This window comes from Buteo buteo, chromosome 26 (genome assembly GCF_964188355.1).
Source record: "Buteo buteo chromosome 26, bButBut1.hap1.1, whole genome shotgun sequence".
NCBI lineage: Eukaryota > Metazoa > Chordata > Aves > Accipitriformes > Accipitridae > Buteo > Buteo buteo.
This window is the reverse complement of record NC_134196.1, coordinates 16,167,223-16,182,281: the sequence shown is the minus strand read 5'-3', so window position 1 is coordinate 16,182,281 and position 15,059 is coordinate 16,167,223. Positions and strand designations below refer to the sequence as shown.

Genomic DNA, 15,059 nt, shown 5'->3' with positions numbered 1-15,059 from the left:
AATCTGAATGAATTAAGAGAAGCATCTGTTTTTTAGCAGGGGTACTATCAACTTAATGGAATTATTTTTAAAGTACAAGTTAGAAATGGCATACAATTCGATAAACTTTGACCTATGCATCTTACCAAGTCCCATTAATTGTCAATGTATGTGAAAACAGAAGATGCATTGGTATTTCATCCAACACTTTTGTAGTTCTTTACCTGAGCAACAGAATACTTTTCCCCTAACAATAATAATAAAAAACCCACTGTATTTTTCCAGAAAAACTAAGTTTTCTACCAGGTTGAGCTCTTCTTAGTGGATTTTAGCACAGTATAAGCTAGTGTAATTACTTTTAAAAGAATAAACCCTACTTCCTATGCCCAAGTTATCACAACAGACACATATCACAATTTGTGGGCAATTACAGAAGGTGGATCCCATCTCCGATGAAGCTGGACAAAGGTTATACTCTGTATCAATGAACGGTACCAACAGGCAACATACTGCAGGACTGGTATTGTAATTATTTCCATCCTTGAAATGAGAGACATTTTAAAAACACAAGCTTTCAGGGCAACTAATTCTTGCATCTGTCATCACATGTTACTGCCGAGTAATATGCAACCAACTGTAGCTAATCACATATAAATGGCATCTGTTATGCAATCGTGCAATATTTTATCCTATGCCCACATTGTAAAGCATGATAGATGAGTACCATTTTAAGAGGAATAAAAGGCTACTGAAAATACATATGGAAAAGTAAATTCTCATTTACTTTACTAAAACTTGGAAAATGTCTGAAATAAAACTATCTTATTTCCAATCTGTGCATTTTCATTCTCTCCTATTAATAGTAAAAGAATCAGTTTTACTTTCAGTTATTTATTTCCTACACTATTTCAGTTACAGACAGCAGTGAAATACCTCTTTGTTCCAACAACTTTCTCTTTGCGAACTGAAGTCGGACTGACACTTTGCCTTTTTACTTACAGAAGTTTCATGAAGCCTTGGTGTTGATTTCAGTGTATAATCTCTTTTAAGTTACACTTTAAAAGCCTGTTTTCGTTAATTACCAGATGTTAAAAACCACACAAATCAGCACAGCAAAAGTAATTTTACAGAAGAATTTAAAGGATATGGTGAGTTTACAGAATCCTTTGGTTAAATTTAGTAAAAGACGAGTTACATTGACGAAGACCACAGTACAAAAAACATTTACAGTTTCATTATTTTTAGGATTTCCTTTAGCATTTTCAGCACTCACAATATAAAAAATGAAGACCCTCCCCCCTCAAGAAAACAGATAACCACAGACACTTAGTCTATTCAAAGGCACTCAGCTTGTTTTTTGTAAATTTTTTTTTTTTAAAGTTCGGCAGACATCAAATTGATACTGCTTTCATCATTTGCTGGCCTAACAGTCCCTTCAAAAGTTCACACAACGCAACAAATTATAGTCGGTGGCCAAGCACAAAAATATGATGTACTTATTTGGGATATTTATTTTGTGACTAAAATATTAATGATCTTACAAAATTCTGATTTTACCAGACTAGGCCTTTGGCCAATTTTGATTTTTTTTTCCCCTTAACACGCTGTGCCTTCAGCTTCTTTCTCTGCCTGGAATTCATCCATATTGGGTACTGTCCATGCTGGTCTAGAAGAGTTTTTTTGTTTCGTTTATTATCTACGTCCATTTTGCAGTCATCTGAAAAAGAAAGGTATTTATAGTGAGTAAAATGCATGAATCAGCTTTATAGAAGCTATTTTATTACTAGATTCACAAAAACAATACAAAAATATCCCTATGCATAGAAGTATTTGTATGTAGAGAGCTGAAGGCTTTACACACAGAAAGTGCTTTCCAAACCAATACAACTGCAACCCAGGAACTTCAACAGCTGATAGTAAATATGCAGAATTTTCCCTAAAGGCCCATGTCTGGGCAAAGCACCTTATTCTTTAGTCTGCCATCTGTTCCAATACTGTGTCTAAAAACATTGTGTGTGGTCTCCATCAAATGCTGCAACCATACAGGAAGCCATAGGCTTACTGAAACATACGCACAATTAAACACTTTTTATGATGTGATGTTTTAGATCTGTTCTAAAAAATTAAATTAAATTGAGTGGAAGATGAATACAGGTAAAGAGAAGAATAAAGAGAAAAGGTGAAATACAATGACTGTACAAAGCACGAGCCACTGATGCTACATTTGCTTCAAAACGCGAGCACAAGGTCAAGTCTAATATATTTAGAGACAGAAATAGAGGATTAATCTCTAGGATCAGGAAGACTGCCTGTGACATGGGTCACTCCCAAAACCGGCGTCCCCAGCTAGCTAACACCACATGAACCTCATGCCTCGGGGACACAACAAGGCTACAAGGGGAACACCTTGTTAAGTATAGATTTGAATGGTGCTCTGCTATTTAATTTCAACCTTGTTTCCAAACCATCCACGTGCACCTCTAAAAGCTTTATCGTGAGCTTTTACAGAGAGGAAAAAAAACTTTTTTCTGTTGTGCCTGTCTGCTGTTGGGAGACAAAGTTCATGAGTAAAAAAGCCAATGTGCTGCTTCAATAGTTGAAGCATGCCAATAGTCTACAGGGATCTGCACCACAGAGATGTGCTTAGGGAGCCCTGAAGTTGGGATACAAATACTGGCAGTCAGCAGAGAATTAACACAGGGGCCTACTGCCTGCTGGCACAACCAAAGGCTGAGCCAGCACGGGACTGGCAGCAAAAAAGTCCCAGCTCCAGAAGCCTCCTGAGACATCAGAGAAACACAACATGAGGCCTTCTTAACAGCGTTGTTTTCTAAATGCCACAGAAGGAGAGAGGGCCTCCAACAACACCACACAAAAAAACCCAACACTCCAAGAAAATCAACTCTACATAAGCTTCTCTGATTCCTGTCCTATGACAAACCTCGTATGATTGAGGTTAATCTGTTACATGAATTTTGACTGCAAAAAAGCACATCCACAATAAATGTCAGCTGCAGTATTAACTAAACGAAGAAACACTCCTGGACAAAAAATACCAGTTGTTTACATAGAACAACGTTTTTGTCATACTTCGCAATCTCAAGGATGCTGTAGGAATCAGTAACAGGAACAAATCTACTGAACAGAAGTGGTCCAAGGACATAAAGAAAACCTATCAAAGGTGTTAAAGACAAAGAGAAAAGGACCAAGGAAAAAAAAAAATCTATAAAAGTAGGCAATTGAACCAAACTCAATGGATATGATTACCTTGAAAAATAATGTGTGCATCCACAAAGTTTTAAAAACAGCTACAAAACCATTTTTGACCAAGGGCTAGCCAGACCTTCCATTATTTTTTTTCTTAACAACAAAAACTAGGAAGAAAAAAAATTCACAGTGTTCTGTGAAAAATACCTTAAAGTACCACAGGAAAACATCCCTAACAGACCTATATACTTTCTTAGGCCGGAAAATTATTCACCTGTCTATGGAAAGTGCATATTCTGGATGAAGCCTTCAGCTACTTCAGTCCCACATAACATTTTGCAATGTGAACTCCCTTGTGTCCACAAACAGTTAGTGTTGAACAGTCCTCTCAAAGAAGACACTGTTATTTTCACAAAACTTGTAGCTGTTTTGTGAAATATATATTTATACTTAGGTATTTCTGAAGCTACTATATCTCTACAGAGGCTGAGTGAAACTAGCCACTTGTAGAGAAGTTGCCAGCAGAGTTGGAAGGGGGTGCAAGAATGACAGATAACCAGGCATTTCCTTCAGAAACTAGATTTAAGACAATGATGTTTCCTCCAGCTTCAGCATCAATATCAGAAGGCTGACCACGTCCCAAAACATTCTGGAAATTCAATCCTAACAATCCCATGAAGAACAACTTTTACATCTGGTTTATGGGACAAATCAGAACCACGGATAAAATTACAAATTATACTCCAAGCTACCCTTAATTGGGCAAGTATTTTTATATAGCATTCCATTTTCAATATAGTTTACAGGGTCTGCTATTCAACTTCACAACACCTCCCTGTCTTTCCTAATTTCTGAAACACTGACAAAACCGGCTGTGCAACTGACAGTGATTACTAGCATTATTCTATATCCCCACTGTGGTGTCTCAAGAGACTTCTGCATGCCACATAAAAAGCTTGTATCAGCAATACTGTAACAGCTTAACTGGCATAAACTGGAAAAGAAAAAAGGACTACGATTTAGCTTAGACTGCAGTTTTGGAAAGCAAAGGTGTCTTTCTGACTCCTGTCCAATATGTAGCTATTTAAAACCTTTGTTCCCATTTTCTGGGTTACTTCCTTTACAGATTACATCTCATTCAAGGAACAGAGAGGAAGATGGCATTATCTGTACCCAGGTAATGCCACCCACTCCCATACCATGTGCAGCGCAGCATTAACTAGCACATAAACCCAAGGTCCCTACTGCCCCTACCTTGACACAGTATGTTTAAAAAGGAAAAAAAAAATCACTGTCCTCTTGATAAAATCTCTGCAAAATTACTTTAGATTTAGGTCCAACTTTTACATATTTTGCATCCTCCTTAAACTAGGAGGGAAATTATATCCTATCTCCCGTTTAACCGCAAATAAACCGCTATGATGAAAAAAACTGCTAAGTGATAAATCCTCGCTCACCTGTCTTCAGAGAGATGCCTCTCTACAAGATACTACATACTTTAAGTCAATAAGCTCATTCCACAAGCGAGCGGATGCAATACAGCAGGTAATGTTGTGAGATGACCAGATTCAGTGATTTAATAGCACCTTTTGGCTTTAAAAGATAAAGATTTGGTTTTCCAAATCACTATTCTCGACCCGGAACAACGCTGCGTCCGATCACGGCGGTGAAAGCCTCAGGAACGCTAATAAGGAATTCCGCAGGACGTCCCTACGCCGGGGTGATCGCAACAGGAATAAAACCCTGGTATAGTTAAAAAAACACGCTAGAAACGTGACCGGGGGCGGGGGGAGGACTGGAGGGCCGGGCACCCAGGGCAGGGCAGGCCTCGGGCAGCCCGGGGCGGGCAGCCGGGCCTCCCGCGGGGCCTGGTCGGCTCTGCCGGCCGGGCCCTCCCCGTCCGTCCCTCCAGCGCCGCCCAGCGCCGAGCGAGCCCGACTCACCCCCCGGCTGGAGGACCTTCTCGGCGGGCAGTACGGTCGCCACCTCCTTGACCTCCTCCATAACGACGTCCGCCTTGGTTCCCAGGATCTTCTTCAGCCTCTCCAGCTCCTTGGGCGCGTTCTTCTTCCTCTTCTCCGCCCGCATCTTCCTCCTCCATTTGCTCCTCAGGCTCTTCGCCATGTCCTGAGGGGAAGCAAGAGGCAGTCGGTGAGGGGGAAGCCGGCGCCGTCAGCTCGGCTGCCGCCCTCACAGCGCCCGGACGAGGGGGGGGGGGTCTCCCGCCCTCCCCCCCCGGCCCCAGCTCACCTCAGCCGCGCACGAGGCCCGCCGCCCGCCCCTTGCGCTAGGCTGCGTCCGCTCTCCGCGCATGCGCGGCACGCTGGCAGGGCAGGCCCCGCCCCGCCCGCAGGTTCTACCGTAACTCTCCGAGCGAGGGCGCAGGACGCGGCGGCCGGGACTGGCGCCCTGGGGCTGCGGGGGGGTGAAAGGACAACGGGGGAGGGGCGCGGATGGAAAAATAAACACGGATTTCACCACAAGGGGAAAAAAAAAGAGAGCTTTTATTTTGCCTCAGCCCCGCGCTGCCACTTCGCTAACCTCTCACTGACGGGATGGGTGAGCGGCAACAACGCTTTCCACTTCCACACCGAACACGAAGCAAGCCTTTCCAAAGTCTCTTTTTGTGGTTTGTTTTCTACCCTCTCTGCCCTTCCAGGGTTTCAACAGCTGGGAAAGCAGCCACTGCGGCGGTGCCTCTCCCCATCAGCAAGCACTCGCCTGTCCAGCGAGGGTCCACGGCGTCCGTCCTCAGCACCCCAAAGTCCTCCGGTCTCAGCTGCAAGAACGGACGAAAGGTTTCCCCGTGTTTATTGACAGACACCATTCACCTTAATATACACAAGCTGGTAAAACGCCAGAATCCATTTCCGAATGGTTTTTCGGAACACTGAAAGATAGGCAATAAATAATAGGTAAATAAAGAACACTCCCTTTAATTGTTTTAACACTCTCCCGGCTTACAAAACAATCTAACAGCCCTCCACAAGAACAGAGCATCCCCGTTAGAGACAGCATTCCATTTTGCCAAACAAAAACTAGGAAAAAAATTCAGCTCAGTAAAACATCGCACAATGATCAGCTCAGGCTACCCTTATGCGGTACACACACAACCCCAAAGGAAACATTTCCAGCAGTTACACAATAGCAGAGAGAGAGGCTCACTCTGGAGCAATCAGAAGTTGGCAAACATTTTAATCGTGAATTATGTCAAGTGGAAGTTAACTGATTAAAAAAAGTGACTGAAATGACGACAGCATGTTAACTACATAAAATATATATTCTAGAGAAGAACTTCAGCTACATAAAAAAGCCTTTTTTTTTTTTTTTTCCCCAAGAAGGGATCAGTATTCATGGAATGAAAAAGTAATAAAGATTCAGTCTCCAGAAGACAAAACTACACAGTTTGCAGATCATTCAAACGCTTAACTTTATATACGCGATAGTCAAACACCACCACTTTTGACTATTTTTTATTAAATGCCTCCAGTAAACGCAGCAGGTGTAAGAACAGATTGATGATGTCCAAGTAGAGATTGATTGCAGCCAATATATATTCTTCAGGGGATAATTTGTGCATGAGCAAATGTGTGTCATAAATAATAAATCCACAGAACAGAAGAGCTCCAGCAGCAGCAAACACCAACTCCATCGTCTCACTATAGAAAAACAGCTGGAGGCAAATGAAACATGAAAAAAATTTTTGTAAATTTCATTTTCTTTGTAATATTAAAATCTCTCCATAATGATATGCCACACTTAAAACAAGAATACACACTGTCTTTTTACTGTTATGTACAGACAATTACAATATTAGGATGACATTTCAATGTTCTTATTTCATACTGTCCCTAGTCACTCAATCTCCTTAACTGGGTAAAAGTGCCTCCACTTAAGAGAAAGGAAGCTCTCGTCTCCAGAATATTAACAGAAAAATTAGAAAAACAAAATACAATTAAAACCCCAGTCTCCTTCCCATTCTCTCAGTCAAGCAGTTGATCGCAACTGACAAATTTTGTCAGTCAACACAAACACCACTTTTACATTAGCAAGAACAGCATCCAACAAAAATCTGAATTGGAAATGAGCAGTTAAAAGATCACCAGCATGATCTACAACTGTAATGGATCTGGTTAGGAATTTTCTTTCATTAAGCTATATTGGACCGTCCAAGACCTTTTTGTTATACCAGAAGTTAGTAAAAGATTGATGTTAAAGAATATTTTTTAACCCCGAACACAAGGTATCTTACCCTCAAGAAACCCGAGAAGATTAAAATCCACAAACAAGCAAAGAGGCTGAAAAAAAAAAAAAAAAAAGCTGTGAGCAACAGTATCTTTTCATTTAGATTTCACTTAAAATCTCTTCCCTTCTTATAAAACAACTTCACAATATATTTGGTAAGTTAATGACCATAATTCTTAGATGCCAACTGTTCATTGGTATCAGCAGCAAAACTCGGTTTTATAAAGCTGTCAAAAGTTATGTCCTAACTTTATTTTTTTTAAAATACTTGAAGCAGCTGCCTTCCATCTCAGTGAAAAATCCAGGTAAAGTACTATTCTAGTGTAATACTACGGTTTTAAGAATAATAATCACAGAAAATAATTCCTTACTAAGAAAGCAGAACTGCATAAAATGAGTAATTTAAGATAAATAACATCCTTACCATTCCCTTGAAACAGGTTCTATTGACTTGAATTCCTTATTATACCTGCAAAGCTTGCTTTAAAAAAGGAAGAACTATCTTAACAACAACAACAAAAAAATTAAAAAAATCATCAATATGACAACATACCCTGCTCCAAATTTGCTGAAGTCTCTCTTTGACTGCAAGGTATATGCCGTCAGTCCAAGAAATACAGCAGTAGTAAGAATAAAGGCTTGCAACACAATGGACACATCATAGAAACTCACTACAAGCAGAAAAAGTAAACTATCATTTAAAGAACACTACAGTATGTATTTGCTAAGTTATCTTTTGAGGAAACAGAAGTTTAAGCTTTCACAGACAGAAAAAAAAAAAATCTTAACTGTGAACAAAAAAAGCAAATTATGCCTGAACTTGTCTTTGCACATCAAAAATGATTTGGACTCATCATAGGACTCATGGACCCTTGCACTAGCTAAGTTTGACAGTTACCTTATAGCTGTAGCTTCTTAAATGGAAATAACAGATCTTCCCCACTCACAATAAAAAAACAAAACAAAACAAAAACAGTAAGTATTTTAAGCATAGATAAGTGAGATCTTAAGGAAAAAGCTGTCTGAACTTTTCATGATACTGAAACAAGAAAAAAAAAAAAAATCAGTCCTTGTAACGTCTCCAAGTTCTGATTAGGGGAATAGGAGGGGAAAGAGAAGAGAAATGAGTGGAACTTTCTTCTTCCCTCCTTCCTCTTTAATCTTTCTTTTCCCCAAATGACTTCTTTTTTGCAGGAGATCATAAGCCACAATGAAGAGGTTTCATCTTATGCTGGAAGCTATAGTGCAAGGTCATGCCACGACTTGTCCGCACACCGCCCCATCTCAACCCTGACAGCGAAGTACAGAACTCTCAAAACAAAAATTCTCTTGGAGGAAACTGGGAGGGAAGATAAGGATATTTCACGTGCAGATCAGCTCTGCTGAAAGCTGCCTTATAGGAAAGAACATTGCAAGCTGTACTGGAAGAACAGATGGTACAACTCCTTTCTCACTTCAGGTTTGTACAGCTTCAGTTCTGGATCAGAATCCAGTCTTCTCCCTTGATTCCCTATTTTTTGCTAAACTCCTATCACTCCCATCAAAATCTTCAAACAGGGCATTTATTGTCATTTTAGTCACACCTAGGAATCTCAGATGGCATTTAGTACAACACATCGGATTCCTCTTCCAGTTTCTTTATAGAATCAGATAATAGGATGGCTACTGTTTACCTGTAATGGCAACTGTCAGTGCTTCCAGTAGGGTCTACAAAAAGTAAAAACACAAAATTACAAGGATAAAAGAAAAAAACCCACAAAACACTTACACAGAGACTTCCCATGCAATGAGTCCCATTCTGCTACATAATCCCAGCATGCGTTACATTAGCTCTCTTCTTAAATCTTTGTATATGAAAACATGTTTAGTTTTCAACAAGAAAATGGCAATCATACTGTCTTACTGTGCTGGAAGTTGTTGTGTTACATAAAAAGAATACAACATAAGCTGAAAATGAATGAGAGAGAGCATCTATAGAAAAAGCCATTTAGATTTTCTACTCAAAGCACACAGCATTCTTTTCACACTTTTTCCAAATTATTCAAGGGGCTATAAAATTAATACCATCTTCATATCTTGTTCAACAGCTGAGTGACTGCACCAACTTCCTTTTCCAACTCAACCTTGTTTCGAAACATCTAACTTAAAATCAAACACGGTATTGATGTCTGGGCTGAAGGCCAGTATGGACCCTGAGTTTTTCTAAAAGATAATTTCAAGTTAAGTTTCATTACAATAAAACATGAGAAAAGTCTCTATGTCATGAACCAAGAGGTCAGAAATAACAGAACACTTAACCCATATTCTGTTTAAATCAATTTATCACATACAGATTTAAATCCTTCTATTCCTACACAATGTAAAACTGTCATACCACAAACTCCCACACCACATTTGGCCAAACTATTACATCACTCCTTGTTACAGCTGCACTTGTTGAAAGTTTTTAAACATTTTACTCTCCCGCAAGAGTTCAGAAGTCAGGAAGCAAGTAACTGTGTTACCATTTAAAGGTCTATTTACTTACACAGCAAAGCTGTCTTCCTGTTGTATCACAAATACAATTTAGGCAACTCCTAAAGCATCAAATTCTAATTGTGCTACTGTGACTTCTTTTCAGAAGACTGATATGCTACGTAATCCAAAACATCCAAGAGCAACAGTTAGCCCATACGTACAAATTTGCAGCGTCAGGCAGGAAACTGAAATTTGAGGACAGCTCTGACTGACCTGCTTGTGTTGGAAACATGCTCAGAATTTAGCATCAAGACAACAATAATTAAAGAAATAAACACATATGGCTGGTTGCATTTGGGTCTCTGCTGCAGGTGGTCCACTAAACAAGTAAGGTAACAGAAATGCCTCCTCCTTTCCTACCGAGCAGTTCCATAGAAAAATCACTGACACCAACAGAACAATAAGAGCAGATACATATATTTCTACACACACACAAAAAAAGCTTGCTCAACCTGATTCCAAGTTCTAACACTCTTCATAAAAAGATGCTGGAAGAAACCCAACGTAGAGGCTATCTAGGAACAATCTGCATACAGAATCTCCAAAAAAATAACTCAGACCTTCCTAAGTATGTAGGGTATCTTTCAAAGGATACAAGAAAGACAAATTACCCACCACTAGTTTGCTTCAAGGAGTTATCACAATGAAAGACATTCTAGGGACTATTAAAATTGAATTTATATAAATACTTACAAATCCAAAAAGCAGGTATAAGTTAACAGGATGCTGGTGTCTGTAGATGGTCAGTGCCACGATTATAGCCAAAGATCCAAATGCAGATATCAAAAGCAAGGCAGGCCTGTAAAGTTCCATACAAAAAAAGTCATCAACATTAAAATATCTGGAAGACTACAAAACAGTTTACATAAACTCAAGTTTTTAACTGATCACCCAGATAAAGATACTGCTCTGTATATCCAAAGTAAACTTAAAGCCAGTTTTACAATAAAACTGCTCTAAAACATACCACCACAGATAATCAGTTTAAAATAGTACAGTCACAAGTTAAGACAGTTTTTTCGTACTGAAGCTAAAGACTGCCCAGGAATCCATCACCTGGAGATGAACCCATATGAAAAGGAACATCCAACTGTATTAAACTAACAGTGTTAAAGTATATGTAACATTTTGCCTATTGAGAGCTTCACATTCAGGGGACTGTTTTTTACAAGCACCTGAATGCAACAACCATGGGCGCTAACTGCACCAAAGAAAATCAGTACTGACCAGTAAGTACTGCTATAATTAAATCATTCAAGCAGCCCTCCAAGCAAAAACAGGTCCAAAATCAAATACAAAATCACAGCAGTTCTAAGTGAGCAGGATGATTTTAAATTATCAGATTTAAGTAGAAAATTGTAGTTTTACAACCTCTGTTGTATACACTATAGCTTATACAGAAACTTTCACAGTGTTTGATGCTCCTTTTTTTGTTTGAGCTTTGAAGTGAAAGTAAAAGAAAAGTCTGCAAGTGCACCTGGGGGAAAAGAGAAACTGGACTCAGTGCTCTCCTCCCTTCCTCAGTTGTTCTCCCCTCCCTGTTCATCACAGTTTAGACTTTGAGACTTGTATTTTTTCTCATGAAAATCTGAAAGGCCAAAAGAAGCAAGCCCACAGGAATTTTAGCAGACTAGTTTTCAGGAAAAAAAAGCCAAAAGAAGACGGGGGAGGAAGGGAGAGGAGTAAGACATGATTCAGCTTTTTGGAACAGGTACCTATAAACAACAGCATTCCAAACAGATTCTAAAAGTAGATACTTAGACCATAAACCAAGAAATGTCAATAATTGAGATGTTCTGCAACTGATGTATAGGTTTTCATAGCAAAAATATTAAAATAAGCACTATTAATAAAGTATTGATTAAAATAAACTTTAATGATAATAATAGAAATAAATTTTAATAATAAATTAAGGACATAAATGTCAGAGAAAAAAAGTTATTTCCTAATCAGGTTACACAATTTCTATTACAGAATCAAAACACGGGGTATAAAAACAATTAGGAATACTGAAGTGTTCCAGAGCAACAAACTACATAAAGTATACTTAACACACAATAAACAGCTCCATTTCATTTTAGTGTTTACCTTTCATGAACAAATGCCTGCACTCCAGTAGAGTACAGAAAAATTGCAGATGTGACTGTGGTCAAAAGAACTTGAATGGAAAGAATGCTGTAGACTTTGCGTAGAAAAGCTAGAATAAGGAAAATAAAAATGAAATCACTTTTGAGTTACACTCACAAAGTTCAACAGTAAATCAGATACAAATTTTCTATTTGATAAGGAACCATTAGAAACTTTATTCAGTGAAAAAGCACAAAGCAAAGAGGTAAGAAGCCATTTTTCCTTAAAAAATTGACACTATTTCAGCAAAATTACACTTATTCCCAGGCTTCATTATTTAAACAATAACAATGATGCCAAAAGAAATACAAAAAACATTTGCAAGGAATTTACTTCAGACCATTTTAAAAACTACATACACCTAATCTCTCTAAAATTACTAACAGTATACCTTCTGCATCACCTTACTGGTATCTAATGGACCTAAATGAAGAAAGATTAACTTGGAAGTTCTGTGGAAGACAGAAACAGCCATAAAAGTTTAAAAAGGAAAAACTTTTACAGTGATACTTATTTGCTTGACCTTCTGCCATGTTAAATATCGTTTATCATCGTTTGCGAGTTGCACTGTACTGAATGGGTATCTACAGATACAGACTGCTAGAAAAAAATTTCTAAAAAGCCCCAGAATTAAACTAACAGGCTTCATAATTCTAGAACTATGAAGAGTGGAGAGCATTCAGTACATACTGATATATCACATAGATATTCTCTGTTCTGAGTGGAAGGAGACCAAGTCCATTAGGCAAAATACTCTGAAATGAAGAATAAGCTTACAGGGAGAATCAATTCAATCTTTAAAGCACAGCCTAAGGAAGTTTAAGACAAGTAAAGTTAAATATACTTGTAAACCATGAGGGATTGGGGCCTACTTTCTTGTAAAAAACTGAATAAACCTAGAAGTAGCCTGCTAGCTAGCGTAGCCTTCTCTCCATGTTATTAAATGCATCAGCAATTTTGGTAATGGCAACACCTCTTTCATATTTCCTATGGCGCCCTTTATTTTCCAAACAAGATAAAAACTGTATTTTTATAGGAAGCGGTCTCCTGTTTATCAGAAATACCTAATAAAAAATTCACAGCACACATCTGTTTTTATTCCAAGATGTATCCAGTAACACTATAACTACTTCAGCAAGGATTACCGATGACACCTTCTACAAGACTACTCAATGTATTTGAGACCTGCGTATTAACAGCAGAGCATATTTCATGGCCACTAACAGGACCCTGTCGCACGGAAACGGTTCAGCCGAACAGACAGTATTTTAACACCTCACAGGAAGAAATTCAAATCCCTCAGCCTCCTGGTTAAACTACTGCAGTTATGGGCACCAATTTCAGCATTTATGCACCTCATGTATCGCGTCTGGGCTTCAAAACGCATCACTCCGGGGAAAATGAAGTCCGAATCTAGATGGGTTTAATCCCTCTGATAAAAAGACCTACCCCCGTATGCTTAAATGACAAAATCTGTCGCCGACCACTGATCTGTCCCTCACCCCCTCTGTTTAACCCGCACTAAGTAACGCCCTGGCTCCCCACTCGCAGCCTTTACCCAGAAGGTTAAAATATCGCGCAGAACTTGAATTTAGCTCAACGCCACCGCCGACGGGGTTAGCAGAGAGGAACCTGTTGGGAGCACTGGGGCCGGACACCCCCTTTGGCGGCCCAGCAAAGGGGAGGCCGGGGGGGGGGGGGAGGCCTCTGCGCAAGGCCTGGGGGGGCCGGGGGAGGCGGCGTGTGGCGGTCTCGTTCATCCCCAGTCCCTACCCATGCGGATATGGACGCTGGCCGAGGCCACGTTGCTGCCATAGTTGAAGTCATCTTCGATGGAGCTCCGCGGGTAGAACTGCTGCTCCGCCGCCATGGCCGCCGCCTCCTCCTCCCCCAGCACCGGCCGCAACGGCCCCGCTTCCGGCAGAGGCAGTCGCACTCCGCACCGCCGAGCAGGGCCCTCCGTCGAGCGGCCGAGCTCGTCGATCGCGGCCGCCCGCTTCCCCAGGGGGCGCTGTGGGCACGGCCGTGCCCCAGCGCGGGGCGGGGGGGGCGGGGCTGTGAGCGGCACCGCTCCGTAACCGGTCCCAGCCGGTCCCAGCCGGTCCCAGCCGGCCCTTCCCGCCCAGCCGGCCCCGCGGTCCCGGCGGTCTGCAGCGGGAGGGAGGCAGGGCTGAGGAGAGCGGCGGTGGCTGTGGTACTGACACCGCCCTGATTTAGCTTTTAGGTGCGGGTCGGGTTGGGTTCCCCGGGGCAGATCTCTCCGGTGTCCCGCCGGTCACGCACCCAGGCCTGGCCCGTTCACGGTGGCTGGAGGAAGCGCCGTGCTTGTGCTTGTCTTAAAACACCATGTCCTCTGCCCATTTTAGGTCTGAAAGGTCTGGAAAGGAAGTTCCAGTGACTGAAAAAACAGCCCTTTTACCGGTTTTCACCTTTGAATCACCTCTAGCTGCTGCGCGGAAGGAGTTCTCCAGCTCGCTGGGGCTGTCCGCAGCTACAGACACACAGCAGCATTCAGCAATAACTGATAAAAGAGGCTTTGGGCATTGACGCTCTCCATCAGCATATATCCCACTAGGGACGAGATTCGCTTCTATAAACCACTAATGCAAAGTAGAATTTTGTTAAGGCTTTCTCCCAGTTTTGTGTCCTATCCTTCAAAGTAAACTCAGTTTAATTTAGCAGAACACACAGATGCTCAACATTGCTCAGGCGTCATGTAGCAATTTGTACAGTCAGACTTTGTACTTGTGGAATTGCTCCCCCCAAATTTACCCAAGATGGTAGCTTGCATTTAGGAATCCACAAAAGCTAAGATTTTGGTGGGATATGGGATGGGGAGCGCGATATGTTATTCTTTAACTTGCAAATATTATCTAAAGCATGCCAAGAAACTGAAGTGATAGACACTTTAGAAATGTATATAATAGATTAGACTAAAAGAGCTTTTGAAAATTGGAAAATAGTGGCCTCTGCTGTATTCAGAT

The 15,059-nt window shown here is 40.7% G+C and overlaps 2 protein-coding genes across 3 annotated transcripts; both read right to left on the bottom strand.

The window, feature by feature from the left end:
• Window positions 1-1,098: 1,098 nt before the first annotated feature.
• On the bottom strand, window positions 1,099-6,535 carry LLPH (LLP homolog, long-term synaptic facilitation factor). 2 transcript variants are annotated; one of them, XM_075058233.1, is made up of 3 exons: window positions 5,728-6,535; window positions 5,130-5,313; window positions 1,099-1,696 (listed from the first exon to the last, which is right to left on the bottom strand). In XM_075058233.1, the coding sequence occupies exons 2-3, from the start codon at window positions 5,308-5,310 to the stop codon at window positions 1,533-1,535; spliced, it is 345 nt and encodes a 114-aa protein (XP_074914334.1). In that variant the 5' UTR covers window positions 5,311-5,313; window positions 5,728-6,535; the 3' UTR covers window positions 1,099-1,532. The 2 variants fall into 2 exon arrangements, with proteins under 2 accessions (XP_074914334.1, XP_074914333.1); XM_075058232.1 differs by lacking the exon at window positions 5,728-6,535 and adding an exon at window positions 5,437-5,546.
• Window positions 6,107-14,016, bottom strand: TMBIM4 (transmembrane BAX inhibitor motif containing 4). Its single transcript, XM_075058230.1, has 7 exons — window positions 13,849-14,016; window positions 12,037-12,145; window positions 10,642-10,747; window positions 9,105-9,138; window positions 7,985-8,102; window positions 7,439-7,484; window positions 6,107-6,859 (listed from the first exon to the last, which is right to left on the bottom strand). The coding sequence occupies exons 1-7, from the start codon at window positions 13,943-13,945 to the stop codon at window positions 6,653-6,655; spliced, it is 717 nt and encodes a 238-aa protein (XP_074914331.1). The 5' UTR covers window positions 13,946-14,016; the 3' UTR covers window positions 6,107-6,652.
• Window positions 14,017-15,059: the final 1,043 nt, after the last annotated feature.